Consider the following 24,868-nt stretch of genomic DNA (forward strand, 5'->3'; position numbering starts at 1 on the left):
CTGTGATGCAACCCACCTGTCCAGCCATGATTCCCAACACCTACAGCATGTTTCTCAAATGTGAATAATACATGCATCCTTTTTGAAAGAGAAAAAAAGTTCCTTGCCCCCTAAGAACATATCCAATCCTAGTCTGAGAAATATCTGCTCTATTCAAACAGCTGAATGCATAATGTTTGACCACACAGCAACCCCAGGAACTCACCTGGCCTGTGTCTGGCTCTAACTTAATACCTAAGCACAAACACTAGCGATGAAACCTCCTGGCAGCAGCTGGCCACCAGAGTATACCTGTGAATTTAAAAAGTCTTATCACTGAGTTGAAAACGCACAGAAACTCCAACCCTGATCTCTTCAGTCCATAGACCCCAAGGATTTGAGACAGCTTGCTTACAGGGTAGGTCCTCACTCGGGCAGGACAGGGCCTTCAGAGTCTGGACTCACCTCTTCACCCCACCCTCACTCGCCTTGGGTGTCAGGTTCTGATTTAAGCTCTGTACTCACTCACATCATGGTCACAGGCTCATTCTGGGCTCTGAACACTTGGCTCATTCTTAAATGTTCTTTAGGACTCACGCAAGCGTCGCCTAAGGGAACCTTCTCTCATCTCCCTATTCTAAGGTAAGTTCTACTCTTTTGTGTCTACTTCTACGACTGCACATACTAGAGCAGCAACCTTCTCCACTAACTTCTGAATTTCCAGAGAACTGGGCCATGTTCCACTCAGCTTTACATTCCCAAAGCACCCTGGCAGTGCCTGGCCAATAAGAACAAAAAACGTTCACTGAATGGATGACCCTCAGATTCCTAAAGTCCAGCCAAACAAAACTGCATGCTGCTGTATGTGAGTTACATTTGCTGTATTCTGACAATGTACCTGACTCTTTGGCCCTCAAAACAACCTCTGAAACTGGCTCTCTTCTGCCCCCAGTACACAGATGAGACTTTTTCGAGGTTAGGTATCTTGCTGCCCAAGTTCACAGGTTATTCACTTCACATCTTTTTTCCAAGCACATGTGAACACTGAGGTCATCTTTAGAATCCAGGACATCAAGCAGTTTTTCATACACACTGAATATAGTTAACTGTAAAATGAACAACTGACTACATATACCCCTCAATCTGGAAAAAGATTATGGAATTTCGAGGCTCACTGATACACAGAGAGGGACAAATACGGTAAGTTCTAGGGCAGAGGTAAAGCCACAAAGTGAGCCATGAGGTGACTGTCTACTGTACCGATTTACTTTTACACTTTAAAGTACTATGTACAGTGACATCTTTCCTCTACAGCAACTGAAGGTACCTAACAGTGGGATGTGATAATTAGGCATGTTATCCCTTCACATGGTAAACGTATTTGGGGAGCACATCAGAGCATGCCTGATCAGAATTCCATGTGGGTCACTGTGAATTAAGTGCACATTCAGACAGTTCGAGGGAGTTCTAATTGCCTGGTAAATACAAGCAAGGAAAGAGAAGAGATCTAAAAGAAGAAGGGAAAGAAAAAAAGAAAAATGGGCTGAATTAACTGTGGAAGATGCTTCAGAAAGCTGATAACCAAAAAATGTTTTATATCCCAAGAATGCACTTCTCCTGTTGCACTCCCCAGAAACGTTCACCTAGCTCCCCACAGAAGCGTTTACATAGCTTCCTGTCATACGGACAGTGTGGTAACGTCTACGACTTTCTTACAAGATTTGAGCATCGTAGCAGCTAAGTCCTGGTGCTGTTTCCCATGCTACAATACATCAGAGCACTTCTGCAGACTGAGCTGTTGCAGGTGCCTCTGAAATTCACAGGAGCTACTCTGGGGGCAGGAATAAGGGAGAAGAAAGGTCCCATCAGACGGCCTTTGCAAAAACACTCCGCAGCCGCCATCTCTCAAAGCACAGTGCCCGGTGCCGTCTCTTCCATAAAGTCTTCGCCTCCCTTAGCTGAAGGGACCCCCTTAACCTGGAAACCTTTGGAGCATTTTTTAAACCTAACTTATGACCTGTACATCACATAGAAAGTGTCCCCTCTTTTGAGGACAGGCTTTCTGCTTATACTGTTTCTCACTCCCTCAGAGTGATCCTAGAGAGAAAAGCACAATGAATAATGTGCTGAATGAACGGAACATACCGTCCACACAGTAGCAACAGATTAACTACCTTGCATAGCGTTTCCTGGAAGGGTATCAGAAATGAGTTAAAGGGATCGATAATGACAGAAACAATCTGTCAAGGGAGAATGGTGCTCTCATCTTTGAAGTTAAGACTGTACACGACAAGAATTTTGGAAAAGCATCAGCCTTCACGGCTGAGAGCATGCCTGATCAGAATTTCATGTGGGTCACTGTGAATTAAGTGCATATTCAGACAGTTCGAGGGAGTTCTAACTGCCTGGTAAATACAAGCAAGGAAAGAGAAGAGATCTAATAGAAGAAGGAAAAGAAAAAAAGAAAAATGGGCTGATTTAACTGTGGAAGATGCTTCAGAAAGCTGATGACCAAAAAATGTTTTATATCCCAAGAATGCACTTCTCCTTGTTGCACTCCCCAGAAATGTTTACCTTGAACGTGAGCATCACCTGGCTCAGAATCTGGCCACTCAACACCTTAACTCAAGAGAGACACAGCGTCCAGTTGTGGCTCAGGCTCTGGAGAGTCAGGCAGTAAAAGACACACGGGACACAGATGACAAAGCCAGAGCCAGGACCTACGCCTCCTGCACAAATCTGTGCTCTTGAAATCACAATGACACAATGAACACAGAAAGCCTGAAGAAGTTCCTAGTGGAAAAACTGTGTTGCAGCAGAAAACAGGGGAAAGAGTGACCCTCAAGGGGCTGTGAGCAGAAGGCTCTTTTTTGATCAGGAAGCATGAAATCAAAGGTTCCTATATTCCAAATCAAACAGGGCTTCTACACCCAATTTCCAGGTGACTTCCTGTAACTCACGAGACTTAGCTGATGCCTCGGCCCCGGTAGGCAGTGCAGCCCTCGTGGGTATTGTCCCAGCTGCCTCTGGGAGTCATTACTGCTTTAACTCATTCTAGTATTAAACTCAACTTAGTCAAAGAGATCATATTCATAATCTCATTCCTGCGATGTAACTGATCTGCTAAGTTGAAAGTAGGAATCCTAGAACAAGCTTTCATTTAACTCATTTCCATATCAGTCCAAAAAAAAAAAATCACTTGAAAATATTTCTAAGTCGCTTTTCTTAGTTAGAAACCTCCTGACAAATTAAATTACAACGTGAGATCAACAGCATAGGTTTATCCTCACCCCAAATCTAATAGCACTACTTCAAGGCAACAAAATCCCCATTTTTCCAATATGTGTATAGGGAAGTTATGCCAGCTGAAACCAATGGAGTAGGAAATGGTTTAAAGGAAGGAATCAAGGTCCAAGCCTAATGAGACAGGAACATCTACTGAGTACTCTACAGCAGACACTTAATCTTCAACATTCCTTCTCCTACAGCTGTGGGGGGAGGACCCAAACCAAACAAACTCTGATGATCTTAGTTCTGCAGGAGCCTAGTCACTCCCCTGCTTACTCCCGATGCGCAGGCCTAATTAATTAATTACACCCCAGAAGGTATCAGAGGCTGAGTCAGAGACAGAGACGCAGAGTCCAGCTCCACCACTGATCCATCGGCTAATCCCAGGAAAGTCACACCTCCCCACTATTCTGATGACATACGGGGAGTAAAAAGTCCCACTATAGAATTAACATCGGCATGAAACAAGAGCCTTCAAACGTGCGACCAGTGTGTGCGTGTGTTCTTTCTTAGACGATCAGACGGCCATCAGGAGAGGAGAGAAAGAACAGGAAGGCTGGGTGGCGAGGGGAGGGGTGTGGAGAGAGCAAAGCACTGACTTGCAATCTTCTGCCAGCAACGTGGGGCGTCTCCCCAAAGACAACACAAGGGTCTAGTCATCGCCCCAACTGCGGCCACAGTGCTGCCTTCCCACGCCACCCACACGTCAGCTTTGGTCTCTGCAACAGATTGCAGAGAGCCGGGAGAAGTCCCAAAGACAAAGAAAGAGAAGGAGAGAGAGAAAAGCTTCCTGGAGGCACCGGCGGGCCATCTTCCCTCTGTCACGTCCTACAAGCAGGGCCTGGTGAACCTAAGGACACTTGGCAGATACAGAGGCTTGGCACCTGTTGTCCCAAATAAACGGGATGATTGTTTGAGATGCGAAGGTCTGAATGCAGGTGCGAAGCAAGCCAAACACAGACCACATGCCAGCATCTCTAGTACAGAGCGTAGGACCGGGAGCAGATGGTCACAAGGGCAGGCTTGGCCAGCAAGCTGACTTCCAGTCTAAATTTCGAATTAGACGCTGGGACTTTTTTTAAAAAAGCTAAAGAAAAAAGTGCTTAACTGGGTAATTAATATAGAGTCCACTTATTTTTACTACTAGATTTGGAGTCTCACGAAGGAGACCTGCCTTGTGAAAAAAAAAAAAAAAAGAAAACCTTAACTCCCAAGTCCTACACTGTCCCCAAATCTCTATTCCAGGTAAATTCAGTTATGACTAATAACGTCCGGGCAGAGTCAACCCTCTCTGGCTGAAATGACAGACTCAGAAAACCACTTGAGATGGAATTTCCAGGAAGGACCCAGGAGCAGGCGGGTTAAGGTGACAAAGCGTCAAAGAAGAAAGCTTGAGAGACAGCTCACTGCTTTGTGACCAAGGCAGGGCGGAGGGAGGGGGAAACTCTGACCCGCCCCGCTCCAGAAAGACTGAAAAACAAGTTCAAGTGACAGCACTTTTTCATAGAGGCTGACACAGTGTCTCAAACCCGTTTCACAAGATGCAGGTTTCACTACCAAACCGAGGCTTTCTTCAGCTGCCAAGTGCCTCCCTCGTCCAACCAAAACCATCACGGCCTGGCCCTCACCCATAGGCGTGTGCAGCGATGAACGTGCGCTTTTGGTACCTGCAGGTTCGGAGGCCCACTGGGAATCGGTGCATTCAGTCTCACCACGGGGCCAACCTCCTGCCCAGACACTACGGTAACACATGCAACGCTTCCAGCCCAAGCCCAACAACCCTCGCTCTAAAAAGAGAAACCTCCCTCGTAGTCAGACCCAGGGCGGTCTCTTCAGAGTCAGCTTTCCAACTGCAAAGTCAAGAATTCATCCCGTATCATCTAATGAAAGGCATTCCCCACACATTTCCATTCCAGAAAAATTTCTCATCACTTTCAGTTCTGATCAAACCACAGCTCAAAGACTATTCATTCCCTGTAGAGGAGAGTGACTTTCTGGCACCAACATTTTTTATCTTTCACTTTAATAAACACGTACTTTCCAACTGCATGGAGTAGAAAGAGGGTCAGCTCAGAAGCTCCCGGGCTCCCTTGAGTTCCTCTAGGGTCTAAGGACAGGACGCTTGGAGAGTCCAGCCCGCATTTGGCTGGACTCTGAAAGTCTCATACCTCCATTTTAAAAGTAACAATGCCTCCTGGCTTCCTCCAGTATTTAGGCCAGGGAAGATACACTTTTGTTTGAAATTTCCTGCCTACACTTAATTGCAATCGCAAGTAAGACGTCTGACTCACCTCTCCCGCCTCCCTCCCATTCACACTGGAAATTTAAAGTTGAGAAACAAACCAAACCTGCCCCATGCTTAATGCAACCAGGGTGGCAACACCTTCTTTTACTGGAGCGCTTGCTGGGTGCTTCACCAGGATGGAATCCCTCTAAATGCAAGCAGTAGGCTCACTCCAAACAAACTAAAGACTATTCTCATGATGAATTCCAAATATTAGGCTTAGATGAAACAACAAACTGTTATTACACTCATAAACCTGCATCCCACAAGCACACACAGAAAGCCTTAAGTTCGAGTCACCAGCACAGGTCCACCCCTCTGTCATCCTGCGGCAGGAATGCCGTAGCCCTCTGCTGAGACAGGGAACAAAGGGAAAGACCGCCACGCTCCAGCCCAACCCCGGCTCTCGGTGCTCCTGGTGGGTTCTGTGTTCTACTCCAATCCTCTTTACTTTGTAACACGAGCCTCTCGGCGACACAGAACACATTTGGCTCAGAAGGACAACCCTGCAGAACGCCTTGGCGTTTCTCCTGAGAGCTGGCACGTTAGAATTCAAAGCACACAGCACTCTCTCCCCCACGAGGGAGAGGATGCTCTGATCTGGTCCTGTCTCTTCGCTGTGGTCTCCGGCCCTGCCCCGAAGGTGAACCAGGCAAGGGAACAGAACCAGGAAGAGACGAATGGCGTGTTGAAACGGGCTCTGACCACCCACCTCCCAGAGATGAGATCTTGCCAGGAGGAGGAGAAGGAGCAGCTCCATCCACCGCAAGAGCCCTCCTCCCACCCGACCTCGAGCGCCTCCTCCTGCGGGTTTGATGAAGACATCAGGAAGCACGGCCCACAGGACAGACTCTTCTGAGTCTTCAGGTGGTTTTAAGCCATGAAGGCAAAATCCAGGAAAGAAACCAAGACTCCACACCTACTCCTCCTCTGACGGTGCTCACTTTAGCAGGAGCTGAGCGCGTGTCTGACAGCAAACTCTTCACTGTTAGTGTTTAGAAGACGAAACTGTGTGACTGGCAGCTACACCCAACCCACCTGGCAGTAATAATTTAGAAGTCACCTCTGGAAAAAAACATGTGAGAAAGTCCACCTCCCTGGCATTTCATCACATCTTTAAAAGGTATGCTCCATACCCAGGAGCTCAGAGCACGTACAGGCAATCAAAGCAACCCTGGGCTCTGCTTGCAGCGGCCCCTGCTTTCCTTCCCACCTCCTACACTGTCCAGTTAACTATAACCAAGTATGTCCTGTCCCACTAGCACAACCCCTTCCTGCAAGCAGGGCCCCACTGGACGACAGGCTCCCTCAGAACTGGCTGTCCTGTGTCACTTGATTTCATACGGGGGATTTTTGGTTTATAATTTCCACTCCTCTGGAGGCAGACACCACTCATCCAACAATCAGTATAAACTGTTCCCTTGCAGCAAAAGTGCTCTACTTACCAAGGCAATCTGTATTAGTGAATCTATAATGCCTCTCTATTAATAATTAGGGCTGACTTTTAGATGTCTCTCCCTGGCAGGATCACTTCCTGTCCATTTCAAGGTGGAGATGCCTGCCTCCTTGGGTGATCTCACCTGGATGACAAGCAGCAAACATCTTCCCACCTGGAGGACGGAGTGCCTTTTCCTGGGTACTGGGCAGGTGGCACTGCCCGCTAGGTGGTAACACAGGGAAAGCCCCTCAGCATGGTGCCGGGCCTAAAACTGACGTTCAGACAAGTTAATTCTCTCCCCCTAACTTTTTTTTCCCTCTATTTATTTTAGATCTTCAGGCTTTGAGAGGCCCTTACTCCATATCACTATCCAAATCTCAATGCTCTTGTAAACTCTTAGATCTATAGTCCAAGCGAAAAATTAAACCTTGTTCCAGGACGTGAAGGCTATCTAGAACGACTCACTTGACCAGAAACACGGAAACTGGTGCAGAACAGATAACCCCAGCCAATAAGTTATCTGTGCCTCCAAAGTTCATTGGTGAAGTTTCATTTCCTTAGAAATATGATGCTATATTTAGGATCTCAGGCCACAGAAGCCCATTTAACCCGCGATACACCTGAACTACAACACCAGTGTTTTCAGCCAGGACAGAGCACTGGGCCATGGGCACAGCAGGTGGCTAGATATTTGGAGGATGAAGTTACGAATTCTTGCAACTGGGGGCAAGGGGCACAGCTGGCTTTGGAAGAAATCTTTACAGAGCCCAAGTCTGTGTTTATCTTCCTCCCACCTTCCTTTACGTCTCCCCCGACCCCTGCAGCAATCTCCTAATCCTCCAGGGACCAGTGCCCTCCTACCTGACAAATTCTAAACTCCACCCGAGCACCCCGTTTTAATGTTTTGCAAGGAACCGCTTCTCCCTACCAGAATCACCTCAAGAGTATGATCTCAGTCATAAATCAGGAAGGAAGAAATCTGATGAAGTCATTTCTCAATGAAGCGTGAATGCCAGATGAACTTTAACTTGTCTGGGTACTCCTGACTCTTGAGAAGATGCATGGCTACCCAAACAGACCTAATTTTGTGTGGAGTACAGAAAAATGAACGAACTGGGTCTAGACACGGGAGAGACCAAGGCTGCTACAGGGGCTTGTTTCTAAGACATTTCTGCTTTTCCAAGCAACTTCCTTTTCCCCTGATGCTTTGAAGTCTAATAAACTTTTTTTTTAATATAAGTTTCATAATTTCTTTGCATTTCCATGGTAACAGCTTACGCTGGTAAGTGGAGTGTAGACAGGGACAGGAGAAGATGAGTCTAACTTAGATAGGGCTTTCCCCAAACTAGAACCTAAGCCAAGGTGCTCAAGATTAAACCGGATGAGTCCTAAAAACAATCACCCCTGAAGAGCAGTGGAATCTACAGAGAAGACGCTCGTGTTGACCCTGGGCTAGAACTCTGGTCTTAACTTCTCCTGGTGTGGCAAAAAGGGTATATATTAGGTATCTTTTTTTTTTTTTTTTTTAAGTTGGGGAGAAAGGAATGCCACATGTCTCTAAGAAACCCTATGTTTGTGGGGGGGAGTGAACTGGAATTAAGAATCAACAAACGCATCCTAAATCAAGACAAGAAAGTGGGATGATTTCAGAAACTGAAGTTCAAAAAAAGCCACCTGTACAGGATTCTGCGTGTCCATCTGTTCACACTAGTTACCCTGGGGCATCCATTACTTTAAGTGTAAAGACAGAAAACATCAACTTGGTCAGGGGCAGCAAAACATCTACAGACTTCATTCCAACAAACGCTTGAAACTGATGCCTGATACTGCTTCAAAAGGCAGCAGCCTCATTAAGAAATGACACCAGCACCATCCAGGAGTTGGCAAAGGCTGAAAAAAAATCAAGTCTGCGCAGGGGTCTGGAAGGGGAAATGAAACTGAATTTACCTACATCAATTAACAACGCTATTAAGACTACTTAGGGACACGCCTACGACAATATTTCTCTTTAATACAAACATGCTGAAGGCCTTCAGAACGAAACCACCCATTATCCCCATCCGTCAGCCGGGCTTTCATTACTCCCACCCTGAAGAGTGACACAGTGAACAAACAAGCCGCCCTGCCCACACGCAGGGCCTTTCCATCACGACCTCCACGCACCCGACAAGCACCTGCTGAGTCCTGAAGACACCCCAACAGAGCTGGCCACTGTGAGGTTTTCGTTCTCCAAGGGGAACAGGGAGGAAACTGAGCCGGTGAATCAAGGGACCAAACCGAGATCACAGATACGTCAGAAAAGTGAGTTCAGGACTCAGGGGTGCTTGATCAGCTCCTCCACAATTTCCCCACAGCCCCTCATGGTGATTAGGACAGACTTGCCTGGTTCAAGGACAGAAGCACCCAGGGGTGGGTGGGCAGGGACACAGGGCCCACTCTTCTTATAGGCTGCTTGCACACCAAGCCCTATTTAAGGCATCTCATTTCAGAATAACTGCAACAACAACTATATAAAGTGGAAAGTTCACTTTTCCTTCTCCTATCTTCTCTGCAGTGTTTGTTCCAAATTCTGGGATAAGCAACCTACAGACGTTTGCATAGGCTGGAGGTGGTCAGCAGGAAAACCTCAGGGCAACAAGAACTTAAGCTTCCTAACAGACTGGGGGACCCCACTGACTATACCCTGCACTCTTAAGAAGCACTTTAGCTTTAGACAATAAGAAAGGAAAGCAATTATAGTGCAAACTTAAAATGGTTCTCAAGAATCCAGTCAGAGAATTTTTTACAAGCAATCAGGCGAAAAAAATTAAACTCTATGATATTTAGCACTTAATGTAGTATCTTACTCCTCAACTGCTAAAATTCTTGTTGAATAAATAAAAGAGAACTTGAGAAAGGACAGGAAGGTGAGGATAACTTCGAACGTGGACCTTGATAGAGAAAAGTATTCCTACTACTGCCACAAATATTAAGATCAATCTTACATTAACAACTGCCCCAAATTCATATGTTTCTACTGTGTTACCTGAGCTCCCAAACTTTAATGAAAAGAAAATAGTTCAGGAACACTGTTCAGTTCAGTTGCTCAGTCACGTCCAACACTTTGCCACCCCATGGACTGCAGCACATCAGGCTTCCCTGTCCATTGCCACCTCCCAAAGCTCAAACTCACGTCCACCAAGTTTGTGATGCCATCCAACTATCTCATCCTCTGTTGTCCCCTTCTCCTCCTGCCTTCAATCTTTCCCAACGTCAAGGTCTTTTCCAATGAGTACTAATATTTTATACTAAAAGAAAAGAAGGCTGTGGGAAGGGCAGGAATGACTTTAAAATATACTTAGTTTTTTTAAAAGGTACTAAAACTTCCAAATGACCATCTGAATTGGAGGCAGTTCTTCACTTGTCAAAGCCCAAGAGAGAAGAACCGTAGTAAGTGAGTTGCCTTCACAAGGCATCAACATGAGACGGAACCTGCTGATGACAAGCTGTAGAAACTCCCCCAGCTTCACGGTCTTATTCCGACAACCCTTACAACATGCCCGGAGTGGGGCAGAAATGGATTAACTCCACTTCACAAAGGAGAAAGCAATGCCCACACTGAGGAGTCCAAACTGAGGCCGGATAGTGGCTGCTGGCCCCGCCAGGGCCCTGCTACCCGGGACACAGAGTGTCCACCAAGACTGTATTTTGAGGAGGAAGAAAGAACAGAAAAGGGGAGAGGGACGGTTTTAGAACATCTGGGAAGATGCTGTGCTTCCAGAAAATGTGCACTAATGAAAAGGCAGGAAGTGAGACCCAGCTGGCTAAGGAACAGGACGCGGGGACAGGCCAAGGAGGGGCGCTGTTGTTCTCCTGGAGGCCCGTTGTGCTCCGAGCCCCTCGGGACCACGGCTGTGACCTGCCTTCCTAGCCCCGCCTGTCCTCCTCCATAGCAAAGGAGTGAAAACGAGAAAAACTGGCCAAAAAAAAAAACAGCTGTCAAATCACTAAGCCCCTCCCACTCCTCCAAGAGCTGGTCACCTACCTTTGCTTCATCGTTAATGTCCCAAGTGAAAGAAATGGCATTATAAGCGATCTCCTCAATGTTGCTGATGGTGTTGAAGCTTTCTTTGTAGTCAGCTGGGTGAGGGATGAGAGAGGGAACTCATGATTTCCAGTTTCCAACGTGAGATTATAGCAGTTCACTGTAAGGTTCAGCTTTTCATATAATCATTGCTGGATAATTTAAATTAATATTTTGTTGGGTTGACAGAAGTTCAAAGAAGGTAGAAAAAGAATCACAGAATCTTTTTCATAGAGCCAAGCTTAGATGTATTTAATTTTATCCCATTATGTCAAAATTAGGACATTTAGGTCTAAAAAGTTTAAATAACTATCCCAAGGCCACAGAACTAGTCCAGAGAATCAAGACTGGAACTCGATTCTTTTTATACTTCTGAAAGAGAACATGAACACTACCAAAGGCAAAGAAAGGAAGTAACTCAAAGATTAAGAGCTGTTCTGTGACCTAGACAGTGGTTTCACACTCACATCAAGAACAGGGTTTTCACTAAACTATTTGACAAAATACGACGTGCATGGGTCTGCTGCTATACTGCGAGTGATGATGAATCTTTGGGTGGATTTACAGACAGAAGAGACTTGCAATTCAGTTCAGCAGGCAACTAGGGAAGACTAGTTGTGTTACTGCACAACAGTAGTATTTTCTTTTACTTGTTGATTCTTTTCCTCCAGCTTACAATTATCTCCAAAAAATTCAAAATGACTTAAAGAAGACATTATCCCTCCAAACAAATCTGTAGGCTGGAAAGCAACACACTCTTCTGTGAGCCAGGCTCTGCAGCTCCGGGCCCCAGTGTCACGTGGGAAGCCTCTGCAGGAGGCACCTGTCCTCATGAAGGAAGTAACGTTAAGAGCACCGATTCCAGGAGGCCAAGGACAGGGTTTGGAACGGAGCAGTGGCTGGCAGATAAATTCAACTGTGTTTGGCAGGAAGCTGATCACTGCCAAAAATAACTGGATTTAGAAAAATCTGGATGCGAGCGCCTCTGGGAATGAAAGCGAGCTCCGGGGCTCCTTACCTATGTCAATACTCCTCTGGGAATGGAAGCCGGCTCCGGGGCTCCTTACCTATGTCAATACACCTTTGTTTTGCCGTGTGCTGCCGAGAGTGCCAGTATTTCCAGTGCCTCAGCTGGTCTTCTCTGCTCTTGTCCTCAGCAAAAACCACCATGATCACACTCTGGGAGAGAGGAAACATTATCAAATAAAGACGCTACCGGCTGAGTATCTTTCAGAAAACCTAGTTTTTTGATTTTGCAGTGAATTGAGATGGCAACTTTATGATACAAATTAATTTACAAACCGAAAGAGACTCATAGACAGAAAACGAACTTCTGGGTGCCAGGGTGGAAGTGGGGACAGATAGTTTCGGAGTTTGGGAAGGTCATGTACACACTGCTATATTTAAAATGGAAAACCAACAAAGACCTACTGGAATTCTGCTCAGTGTTATGTGTCAGCCTGGATGGGAGGGGGCTTTGGGGAAGAATGGATACATGCATATACATATGGCTGAGTCCCTTCACTGTTCACCTGAAACTACTACAACACTCTTTTGTTTAGTTTTCACCACAACATTTTTATTTGGCTATACCCTAATACAAAATAAAAAGTTTAAAAAAACTTTTTTTTAATTAAAAAAATTTCATTATTTTAAAATTGTAATTTTTTGTAAAGAAATTTCATTATTTTGAAATGAAAATGCAATTTCATTATTTTTTTTAATTTATTTAATTTTTTGGCCACCCTGTGCGGCATGCAGGATCCCTGTTCCCCGAGCAGGGATGGATCCCAATCTCCCTGTAGTGGGAGCACGGAGTCTCAACCACGGGATCTTAATTTAGATCCGCCTTGGACCTGGCAATAATGAGCTCCACCCAGCCCAGAGCAGGACTCACGCGGACTTTGCTGATGGGGTGGTGGACGCCCTCGTTGCCGCTCACTTCCTTTAGCGTGACAGGGTAGAACTGGCCTTTGTTCAGGTACGTCATAGTGCTGTCTCCTGGCTTCTGTCGGAGTGATTTGGAGGCTTCCAGGGTGTATTCAAAGTTGTTCCTAGAATACAATAAAAGTCACAGACCTCTAATCCACCCCCTTGGAAGCTTCCCCTATGCCTGAGCTCAGACGTGAGATGCCGCAGTGGGGATGCATGCACACAGCAGGTGAAACATCCCAACTGACAGTGTCATCTCTCCACCAGCATTCGCTGCTCTTCCCCAAATCACCTCGAGCAGCCCAGAGAGCCTCCCAGATGTGGGACTACAGACCACCTCTAAAAAACCTATGAAGCCATGTTAACAAACTAGAGGTTTGGAAGCTAAGGACACTAAAGCTACGAATGAGTGACAAGCACTCTGGAAGGAGATCTCATAGGACATGCTGCCAGCCCAGTGCTTACCCAGCAAGGGTTGCAACAGGAGGCTGGCAGGCCTCTGACGCAATCTGACTTGGCCCGTGTAGCACTTTTTTGCTGTTTTTACCTATAATTTAAATGTCCTCGGATGGTACTCCACGGTCCTCTACATTTCTATTATCTTCTAGCCCCACCTATAAATCCCCCTGAAGTTGTATAATAACCTTGTCAGGCCGGGGGTTGGCACATTACCCCTATCTTTATAAATGAAGTTTTACTAGAATGTGGCCATGCCCTTTGATTCTGCATTATGACTGCTTCTGTGCTACAGCCCAGAGCTGGGCAGAGCTGAGCAGTTTCGACAGAGGCCGTATGGCCAACATTGCCCAAAATATTTGTTATCTGATCCTTCAAAGGAAAAGCTTGCTGACCCCTGCATCTCAGGTCCTGAAGGGACCGGAGTTTGTGACTTCTGGACCTTGATGCAGGTGTGCCTTACATATTCCCGTAAAATCCTAGAAAACTTTTATTTTAAAACACAACACACATAAAAATGCATAAAATGAAATTACAAAATGAAATCCTAGACTCCTAAAAAAACCTGAAGATGTTTATATATAATGTTGAAAATATTCATATTTACAGAGTGAGATGTAATCTGTGATGCATAAAAGAGGTTGTCAGCCCAGTAAACAGTTGGCTTATAATTAGTGAGACTAATAAAAATACAAAAGCCTTAATCCACTTGATGCTATTCCTAAATTATCACAGGATTATATACTTTTGGAAACAGAACGGGACCTCAGATCTGATTTAATCCTTTCATGTCTTCTCTGAGATTCCACTCTACTACGTCACATAAAGAAACCACAGGGAAGGAAAAGCACCAACACCAAGAATCAGGGAAACGGGAAACACAGTTCAGAGAGCAAAACCGAATGCACTAAAACAAAGCAAAAGTCTTCCAGCAAAGATGCCACCACACTAACTGCAAGAAGGCAGAGTTGAAAGCCGCCAAAAGCCACCTCTGATTTTTCAAGATCAAATTAACAAAAAGAGTTAAGTTGTACAAGTTGAAAGTTAAAAATCAAATTGAAAGACAACTATTACCCAGAAACACTGTCAAAAACATAGTCCTCTGAATTCATGCCAGGCATCCGCAGACTGAGATCCGAGGGGAAGAAAACCTGAAATACCAATGTCATAAGCCACAAGGATGTAACTGGTGATCAGGCTCACTGAAGACCGACGTGGGGTACAGCATCAGAGTCTGTGGCTTAAGGCAACCCACCGCTCTTTTAAAACTTGTCTAAAACAAAAATTTTAACTCTACAAAAAATTTAAAGAGAAAATTAGAAAAAAATGTCCATTTTATACGTCACTTGATCAAACTAAGATAATCTATGTAGGTACTCTCACAAAGCGCTTCCTTCTCTCTTCTCCCACCTTTCCCACACAGCCCACTTCTGCCCAAACTCTGGGGTCTGCACTCCCGATCTCATGACCCTTAGGAGTCAGCTCTGCCACTGAAACAAGTTCAGACAATGGTATCAGGTTGGCACCGTGGCTGGCTGGAGTGAGGTGCTTTCTCAGGAAAGGCTACTGTTCTATTCACTCTGTAAGCGGGGAGGGACTCTCCGTCCCCCCATAAGTCATTAAACACAGTTCCAAACGTCCTCAGTCCCTCACTTAGACCTGAGTGACATGTTCATCACCCCGAAACCCTTGGAAGTAAGTATTGGAAGTGATGGGTAAATGTCACACAGTGCATTTGTCATTGAGATCTACCTGCTCCCCGACAATACTGCCAACCAAGAAATACCAGGCAAATACATGATAACTCCTTTTATACTAAGACCGGTTGCAGGGAGCTTGTTTTGGTTGAGGACCAAAGCTGAAAACAGACTGTGAGGCTGTGTCTGTTGTCTGTGGAAGATTATGTATGTGGCTTTCCTTCTTACTCTCCAGCAAAGCGCTTGGTTGAAATCATAATTGTTAACTCAGCTGCTGGTAAGATTAGCCCTGTGCCCTTGATAATAATTTCTGGTTTTATAGGTTTAGTTTACAAATTATACCCGTGGACCTTTTCTCTTAAAAAAAAAAAAGAGAAACCTCTTTTGTTCCCAATCCACTCACAGGCTGAGTTTCAAGCTTATATAACAAGGAAGAGGTGGAACCCAATACTTAAACAAACACGCAGCATCTTAGGAAGATGCTTGCGTTTCCTGTACCTCCTGAACGCCTTCCTTGAAGGTCTCCGAGAAGGTAGAGTCTGGAGTGCGCCTTTGCGCATTTGGGGGTTGAGCACCGGAGCCGAACTGGTCAGCGTTCAGGTTCCGGTCGAAAACCACCACACGCTCCGTGGGCTCGGGGTGATACACTGCTGGGGGGATGCCCACAGCGAAGCCGTGGGGCTGGCTTTCCGTCTTGATGGAGTGAGTGGGCATCGCTGCGATGGAGACGGTGACCGTGGTGTCGGGGGCCGTCAGGTGTCCTCTCTTGTCAACGCCCAGCTGGTTTCCGTGCGGAAGGACGATGTTGAACGGCACGTTCTTCAGCACTTGCACCCTATTTTCGCCAGCAGAGATGAGGGGCTGCTCCGTCACGTTTGGTACGTTTCTTTAAGGAGAGAGAAGCGTGTTTTCAAACTCAGAGCTGATACAATTCCTGGGACAATTTTAACTTTCCGAATGGCACTGGGCTGTTGGGTCCTGGGCAATAGTAATAATACGTTTGGTAGAAACCAAATGAATAGGCAATGGCATGATAACTCATCACAAGAGAAAGGAAAAAGCCCTCTACAGTTACAAGTCAAAGCACTGAGTAAAACTTCATTTGGAATGCTGAGAACTCAGAGTTTCCTCTACTATCTTTTATTTCCAATAACCCCCATAAAATTGGCATATTTTACTAGCAGTCTGAAGCTACACACATGATTAACTGGAGCAGTATAGGCTGGTGGTTAAAGTATAGATGCCAGAGTCAGGTAAGGTAGATTCAAGATCTCTTAGTAACTACATGCTCATCTATAAATGAGGATAATGATAGTACCTATCCTCACAAGGTTGTGATGAGGATGAAAGGAGAGTACACTGAAAAGTGTGCAGTGATGCCTGGCACACGGGGGCCCACAGCCGTCACTTTTCCTGGGGGCTTCCAGGATGGCTCAGTGCTTGTAAAGAATCCGCCTGCAATGCGGGAGACCTGGGTTTGATCCCTGGGTGGGGAAGATCCGCTGGAGAAAGGAATGGCTACCTACTCCAGTGTTCTGGCCTGGAGAATTCCATGGACAGAGGAGTCTGGTGGGCTACATACAGTCCATGGGGTCACAAAGAGTCGGACATGGACTGAGCGACTAACACTTTCACCAACACCACCCCTCACCCCATGATTGTATTGAACCATCATATACATCAACATAGAGTTACTTTTGGCTCAACAAATATCCTGTGCAATATAAGATGATATTTAACTTAGGGTAAAATTCATAAATTTTCAAAGTTCCCTCAAATCATACAGGCTGATACAAGGAAAAAAAACAATTTGGTAATTTGGCAGATTTCAAGATCAATAAAATAGTCAAAACCATAAATTCACTCCCATGACTATTTTAAAGAAATTTCTTTAGAGAAAAAGGAGAAAAAAGAAAAAGCTATCTAGAAAGTTGTTCATTAAGGCTTTGTAACAGGAAAAATCAGATACAGCCCTGATACTGAGGATAGCTAGGGTTTGATTTAAAATACTCCAGCAAAAATAAACAAAATTTAAATATTAACTAATTAGAAAGTTGGAGAAAGGGAAGAGCAGATCAAACAGATACCAGTCAATCCTAAAGGAAATCAACTCTAAATATTCATTGGAAGAACTGATGCTGAAGCTGAAACTCCAATACTTTGACCACCTGATGAAAAGTGCCAACTCACTGGAAAAGACGCTGATGCTGGGAAAGATTGAGGGCAGGAGGAGAAGGGGGTGAAAGAGGATGAAATGGTTAAATAGCATCACTGACTCAATGGACATGAATTTGAGCAAATTCCGGGAGACAGTGAAGGACAGGGGAGTCTGGCGCGTTGCAGTCCATGGGGTCACAAGAGTCGGACATGACTTAGGGGCTGAACAACAACAGCAGCAGCAAGGATCAACAGCAGGAATTAAGCTGATAACAGTTGAAGCTGAGTACCTACTGGCTTATGCTACTTCTCTACTTTTGTTATGTTTGAAAGTGCCTATAACAAAAAGTAAAAAATAAAAGCTATAAGCCCTTTTCCAAATTATGAAGACTAAAACAGTAATGTAGAAAAAACTTATGTAATGTATTAAGTAGAAGAAAATCCTACCTGTGAATACAACCACAACCACATGAAATGCACCTGCCTGCCCAAACAGTAATCAGATAAACTGTCGGCAGAGTGGGATTCCGGGTGATCATTCTTTCTTCAAAAATGTTTCATTCTTGTATTACTAATAGAACTCAGAACAATTTTAAAGATATATTTAGCTTTTTTCCCAGGTCTATAAAGTCAAGCCTTAATTTTCTGAAAGTTTTAACTTAAAATATTTCAAAAATAACCTCAATAGGCATTTGGAACACAGCTGAACATACTCTATTAAGTTTCACATGGATAGTTACTTAAGGTCATCGGTGATGACTTTTTTAAATGGACCCCTGCCATTGCCTTAAGCCACACTGTTCTTAAGAAAACTTAAGACAAATAAGCAAACAGTGCAGTCATGTTGTTAGTTAAAAAAAAGAAAAAAACCCTTTGGATGAGGAGAAAGTTATTGTTTTTGTTTTCAGGAAAAGGGAACTTCTCCTACAGAAACTGGTGACTTCTCAGTAACAGAATCAGAGTAAGGGGCAGATCAGTAATGAAATCTGTGTTCAGACATAAAGAGTCCAACTTACCTATGTCTTCCTCTAGTTCCTATTCACTTAAACAAGTTCTTGCTTTAACTTTCACAGAAACTTGGAATTTGTAGGGCACTGTTTCACGCTCTGTCTTAAACCTTACCTTTTGCTATGGTCCGGCTCGGGGTGCTCAACATCTGCCTTTGCTGCTGATGACCTTCTCTCTCGCGGAACCTGAGATATCAACATACAGGACCACAGTTTCGTTCTCACTCCCGAAGTAGAGACACAGTCCCTACTTTTTGGTAAGTGCAACCCTTCAGATGATTATGGACTGCCTACCGAACCCCAGCACCAAGGGCACACAATGAATAAGACAGTCTCTGCTCTCAAGGAGTCCACAATCTGGCCACTGGGTTGATATGCAAAAACCAGCTTCTATTCAGTTGGCCAAGAAACTCAAAACATCACAAATTTACTTTGTCATGGAGTGTGGGTTTCATCTCTTAAGAGAAATACCTCTGGTTGGGTTTTACCCATAACATAACAGAGGAGAAGCTACTGAAAAGACAACCAGGCTCTTTCAGCGTTCTCCCTGCTCTTCTCTGCTACCCTTCCCTTCGGATCAAATGCAAAATCAAAGGCATCAGCCACATTAACAGTTCACTCCAAGATCTAAACAGTAACTCCAAATGATACATTTCGTCAGAGACACTGGGATTCACAATGTCTGTCACTCAAAGGACAAAGTGGACTCTGTTGGGTCTATTCCTTTTTTGAGCCTGCTTCTCTGCACAGGTGAGAGCAGGCCAACATTAGTGGGTGTCCTGTAGACATCAACCCAACTGAGACTTATCTGCAATACACACTCCAAAAACAATAAGACGTTTGAAACTAGGCATTTTCAACGTAAAAGTAGAAACTCTATTCCTACGTTCGTATTTTACCCTTAAAAACAGAATGAATTATTGTTTCTGGTAGTAACAACGTGTTTTTTAAGCTTTACCAAGGTTATTATGGAAAAATGACTGAGGGGTACATTCAAAGAATTGAAACAAGTAAGTCAGTTGGTTTAAAAAAGGAAAATAAATAACCCCACATCTGTTGCAAGAAGACTGACATACAGTGCTACTGAGACTGCCACCCTTGATGGACAGACATGAGGATTTATTTCCTCCTAAGATGTATAATACTTTTAGGACCCTTTATTTAAAACACACGCACATACAATCACTGCAACTAGTGTTATTACACAGGTTTTTCTGGCACTAAACTTGTTGGTTTCCTCCCATTCTAGAAAGTTTCAGTTTAAAATATCTAACTTCAAACTTCATAATTAATACTTAGGAACTTACAGCTTCTATACTGAGTCAATAAAACAAGCCACAAGAAGAACAGATATATAAGTTCTACTTCAAAGGAACCCTTTGTGGCTACACTTCCCAGGCAAAGTTTCTTCTAGCATCCTTGGTTACTATGCAAGTTTCCATTTATATCTAAAGGGGAAAAAAAAAAAAAAAACACCTTACCTCATTCTCTCAAATACAACAAGCTGGACACATGGCCTTACATCAGAAAACAGAGCTTTGGTTTAGGTTCCCCCTCCCCACCCAATTTTGATAATCAAGCTATCTATCTTCCTTGCTTTTTACCCTCTGCATTTCTTGTATTCCAAAAAGAATACAGTGTCAGAATGTAACAAAGAGCTGGAAACTGGTGAATCTGACAGTAAGCTATCTTGTTATTTTAAATTTTCTATAGATGTGGAAGTTTTAAAGACAGAAAGATGGTGAAAATAAACTATAATATATAGCCATCCCTGCATGTGGGTTATTGGTTGAAAAGAATGCCAGAGTGAACACAGCAAGCAAAGCCCTGCCCCCAGGAGGCAGCATGGCATATGGAAGAGGGGGCCTGGCACAACCCAAAGTCCTGGCTGTACATACCAGTCATGTGACCTGAGAACCTTATTTTTTATCACCCACAAAATGGGGATAATGGCACAGAACTTGCAGGGTTCCTGGAGGGATCAGAAACAGCATGCATTCTGGTAACATGTCTAGCACAGCACAGGTAATCAATAGGTGGTACCTGGTATCACTGGGACAATGATGATGACACAGACCAGGGATGTCAATCCAGATACAAACACCAGGTAAAGCTTCAGGCAGAGGACAGACTGCACTGAATTAAAACTAATCCAAACCTCGAGGAATACACAATAAAACACATCCTGAACCTTAAACTAGAAAATATGAGGTTTTTTTTTTTTACCCCATGAAATTTCAGAATCAAATCAAATCAGATGCCCTCCAATACCATTTAGGGGCAAGGAAACCACGCTGACTACCTAGGAAGAAAGGGTTAGCGCACAGGCAAAGGGAACCCCTGTCCACTCTTGATGGCACTAAGAGCTACCTCTGAAGAAATGATCACCCTCATTAAGACACAGTGAATTTCTTCTTTCGCAGTAGCTTCACCTTTCAGATAGAGCCAGAACAGTTGGCTACTGCATACGTTTTAGAAACAACCTTTTGATTCTGTGATTGTAGATTTTCAGCTTTGAACCACAGTACGTCAAAGCACTCATTAAACTATTTATAGTCACTACAGAAGCAACTTGCATTACAGTCTACCAGCAAATTACTGTTTTTTACCCTGTTGGATCAAGTGCACCTTGCACAGTAGTTACAGGGTTCTGAAGAGCAAGCAAACCCACCTTGTAGTAGTCATAGAGCAAGCCCAGCGCGGCGGCACTGTCCTCATCTCCATTGATACTCATCATCGCTTTGGTTGCTGCAGTGAGCGGGTTTTCCAGGAAAGACTTCCAGGCTTCATCCTCACTAGTATAGGAACGCCGCTGTGAATAAAGTGCTTCATTCTGAAGAACCAAGACTGGCCGTTTGCTTGGGAGAGATTTTTTTTGAAAGAAAAGAAAAAAACAACATATATATGTGTGTGTGTGTGTCTCTCTATATATATATATATATTACATCTTCTATTGCAAATCATCATAAGCTAATTTTTGAAAAAGCAAACAGCCAATTCTTGATTTTGCAATAAGAGAGTCCACTGTTTCATTATTTCATCATTAGTAAAGTAAGTTAAGACACGATCAGAAGACAACCCACTTAAATGTAGCCCAATGGGTCATCCAGGAAGATGTACAGTATTTAGACAGCCAGGGAACCTGCAGTTACCTTCACGTGGAACCCAGGACACACTAAGTGACACACAAAACAAACCCCACTAAAACCAAAAGTCAAAAACTCACTCCAAGAAAATGTGAAGCTATTCAAACGCTTTACATAAACAAACACAAGGACAAAGCAAGGCCAAGGAGAACACGCACTCTCCTCAAACACAGGCACTCAGGACTGTCCCCTCCTCAAAAGTACATCTGGTTCCATCCTCAAGCTGCTATCCTGCTATTTCCCTCTTTTCCCGGTGATGCCATGCCTCAAACTACCAACAAGGGGAGAGAAGAGGGGGATGGAAGGAAGAAGGGATAACTTGGTTTAATCCTCGGGGGTATATGAGAAAGTTAGAATATTCTACTGATTGCCAGCAGATTGAGCATGGAATGTGGCCAAAGGGGACTGTAAACCAATAAGGAGACACAATTTTCTGGCATGGGAGTTCACTGTTTATCTTAGAGATAAACACTTAAGAATCTACAATAATAAATGAAGCCGCTGGACAAAAAGAGATTTTTTTTTAAGGAAATAGGTTGGGGAACCTGTCCTCAAAAATCTTTCCTGGTTTTTCATACGGGGCAAGAACTGTTTCACATTAATGCTGTAGTTTGGTGGGGAAAATCCAGAACGTCAACGGAGAACTTTAGTAGAGTCTTATAGAAGATTTAACTTAAAAGAGTAAAGCAAACATGACTGATTCCAAAAACCTGAAATGTAAACAGCCTCAACAACTGTTCAGTTGGCTCTGTTTAGTAAGTCAATAAAAAGAAAAAGTGGAAAACTACCTCCAGCAAAATCAAGCACTTTTCTTCTTTGAAAAAAAAAAAAAAAGTTTAAATATTCAGAACTACTCCGAATCATCACCATTCTAACAAGCAAATTAAAGGAGCTATTCTCATTGCAACACACAAATGAAATATGTAAATTGCCTAAAGGTGACCTACCTACTCTAAAAGTGAATGTAGAAAGACTCATTATCTTCTCAAGTAATCAACAAGGTTAGGGTTTGGCAGTCACCTAGGCCCTTTAAAAACAGAGATTCTGAAAAAGGAGGGGAGGAGGGAATCTAACAACTTAATTCATCCTCAGTCAAAATTAAATCTTATTTCAAGAAGTGCACATTTGGTAGGAAAGAAATCTTGAAGGTGGTATACTATTTTAACCCAAAACAAACACAATGGTTTGTTCAAAGTGCATGGTTGGTTTAAAAATGAAGACTTCCCACAAATCTCAAATTAAAAAAAAAATTAAGAATATACAAAGGAGCATTCCTTGTGCCACCAGGAGAGAACAAGAGCTGCTGAGCCAGTGGTACCTCGGGATGACTCTCTGGGATCTTGCTAAGCTGTAATATTAATAGTATAATAGCTACTTCCAGAAGACTATGACAGCACTTGGCTCATTCAGTTCCCCTAATGCTAGTTCTTCAGCTTCCCTTCTTCTCCTACCCCCATCCCAAATCTGCACAAACAACAGAAAATAAATGTTTCTTTGCAAATGATTTTATGTGTGATCACCCTGAAGGTGTCTTAAACTATTTCCAAACTGTGCCTCAGGTCAAAATTTTAGCTCTGGAAATATGCCTTATCTAAACTATAAGTCAAGAAATAAACACGAAACCAGCTGCCTTTTTTAGTTTACTTCCTCATGACAGTCCCTAAAGGCTCATCACTGCCCTCTCCTTGAATTATATATTTTCAAGCAATAATTTATCTTCATACAGTACAACACAAGGTTAATTTAAGTTATTCCACTTAAGCTGTTCCATATATAATACTATCTAAACCTCTCCTCCAGAAAAAGAGCACCCTTACACAAAATGATTCTCAGCAATTAATTACAAAACTGGGAGAAGTACTGCTGTGCCCTGGATTCACTGATCTCAAATATAACTGATTGGTTGGGTGCGACTTACTTGCATTTTTTTCTGAACAATTTTATATTTACAGAAAAGCTGCAAAGGAGATACAGAAGCGTCCCTCGCCCGGTGTCTCCTAATGTTAACGGCTTACATTACCGCCTTACAGTTTATGAAAACATTTCTTCAATCACGAGCTCCAGAAAGCATTATTAGTAAGTACAAAGCTTCCTAGTTTACCACCCTGATTTCAAAGTCTCATCCTTCTTGATATTTCTGAGCATTTTTAATTACAGCAATCTGTAATTACCACCAATGATGCAAGCGGCAAAAGAACTCCTACAGCAATTTTCTCACTCACACAGTCAGCCAGGGGGAAAAAAAAAAGAAAATGCCAGGAGACCCAAGCACTTCAACTTTTCCCTAGATCTCTCGATTCCGAGGTTCTAGCAGGAGACCGAACGACACGGTTGAGCGACGAGAGACTTGATTACCTGAGAAGACTCCCCTTTTGCAGCCGCGGAGTGCGTCCCAAAGAGCAAAGCCGCCCGGGTTAGGGGCGGGGGGGAGGTGGGGGGTGGGAGACGAGGCCTCCGCGCCCCCCTCCCCCGGAGAGCAGAATCGAGGCGCGCCGGAGGGGTGGCCCCCCACCCACCCCAGACCAGGACCCCGAAGCTGCGGGAGAGATGGGGGGTTCCACTCCGTAGCTCAGGGCCGCACCCCCCCATGGCAGGGGTCTCTCTCTGGGCAGGGGGGCTTTGGAGGAACAAAGGCAGGGAGGGGGTGCAGAGAAGCCGAGGCCGCGGACAGCTAGCCCCGAGCCCCCTCCCGCCGCCCGGCCCCGCGCCCCTCGCTCGGCCTCGCGTCAGGTGCGGCCGACCGGGCGGGCGGGCGGGCAGCAGCGGCCCCGGCGGCACGGCCGGCCTCGCGTACGCCGGCGCCCTCACTCACTTGTCGTACTCCTGTGTCATCGCGCTAGCTCGCCGCTGCCGGGCCGCAGAACTGGACTTTCGGGTTGGGACAGTACACCCGATCCGAGGGGGAGGAGGCGGCGGCGGCGGCGGCGGGTCCGGAGCGGCGGCCCGGACGGGTTGGGTCGGCTTTTCTCGCTCGGAGCCGGCCGGGCACGGGCAGCGAGCACAGAGGGCCCCTCCTTAGCCTCCCATTGGCTGGCGGTGCCTGCACGGGGCGGGGCCTCGGGGCCTCGGGGGGCGGGCTCCGCGGTCTGATTGGCCGGCGGGCCGGTCCGCGGGGCGGGGCCGATGGGCCCCTGGGGGGCGGGGCGGGGCCCGGCCGCTCCGCGTGGCCGCGTCTGTGCGGCGCGCCCGGCGCTCCGGGGCCCAGCTCTGGCCCAGACTCCGGCCAAGCCGCGAGGCCCTCGGGCACGCACTTGCTGCCGCTCGGCGGTCCCTGGCGCGCCCGCGGCTGGGGAGGCCGGGCGCTGCGTCCCCGCTGTGCCCCGCGGCCACCGTGCTCGGCCGCCGCACCCGCCGGACTGGCCGGGCCCCGGCACCGCCTTCCCGGGGCCCTGGGCGCTCTTCCAAGCCCACCGCCGCTCCA

At 45.2% G+C, this 24,868-nt stretch overlaps 1 protein-coding gene across 2 annotated transcripts in view; it reads right to left on the bottom strand.

The window, feature by feature from the left end:
• The window catches only part of GRHL1 (grainyhead like transcription factor 1), a 69,380-nt gene extending 44,960 nt beyond the window's left edge, over nt 1-24,420 (bottom strand). For both annotated transcript variants that reach the window (XM_040224944.1, XM_040224943.1), the window contains exons 1-8: nt 24,260-24,420; nt 20,973-21,159; nt 18,417-18,487; nt 15,636-16,023; nt 14,515-14,591; nt 12,950-13,106; nt 12,120-12,231; nt 11,014-11,108 (exon numbers count right to left, since the gene is read on the bottom strand). In XM_040224944.1, coding sequence (XP_040080878.1) covers nt 11,014-11,108; nt 12,120-12,231; nt 12,950-13,106; nt 14,515-14,591; nt 15,636-16,023; nt 18,417-18,487; nt 20,973-21,159; nt 24,260-24,279 — 1,107 coding nt within the window. In that variant the 5' untranslated portion in view covers nt 24,280-24,420. The remainder of the gene's footprint in view (nt 1-11,013; nt 11,109-12,119; nt 12,232-12,949; nt 13,107-14,514; nt 14,592-15,635; nt 16,024-18,416; nt 18,488-20,972; nt 21,160-24,259) is intronic.
• Nucleotides 24,421-24,868: the final 448 nt, after the last annotated feature.

The sequence above is a fragment of the Oryx dammah genome, unplaced genomic scaffold, assembly GCF_014754425.2.
Source record: "Oryx dammah isolate SB20612 unplaced genomic scaffold, SCBI_Odam_1.1 HiC_scaffold_25, whole genome shotgun sequence".
In the NCBI taxonomy this organism is placed as follows: Eukaryota; Metazoa; Chordata; class Mammalia; order Artiodactyla; family Bovidae; genus Oryx; species Oryx dammah.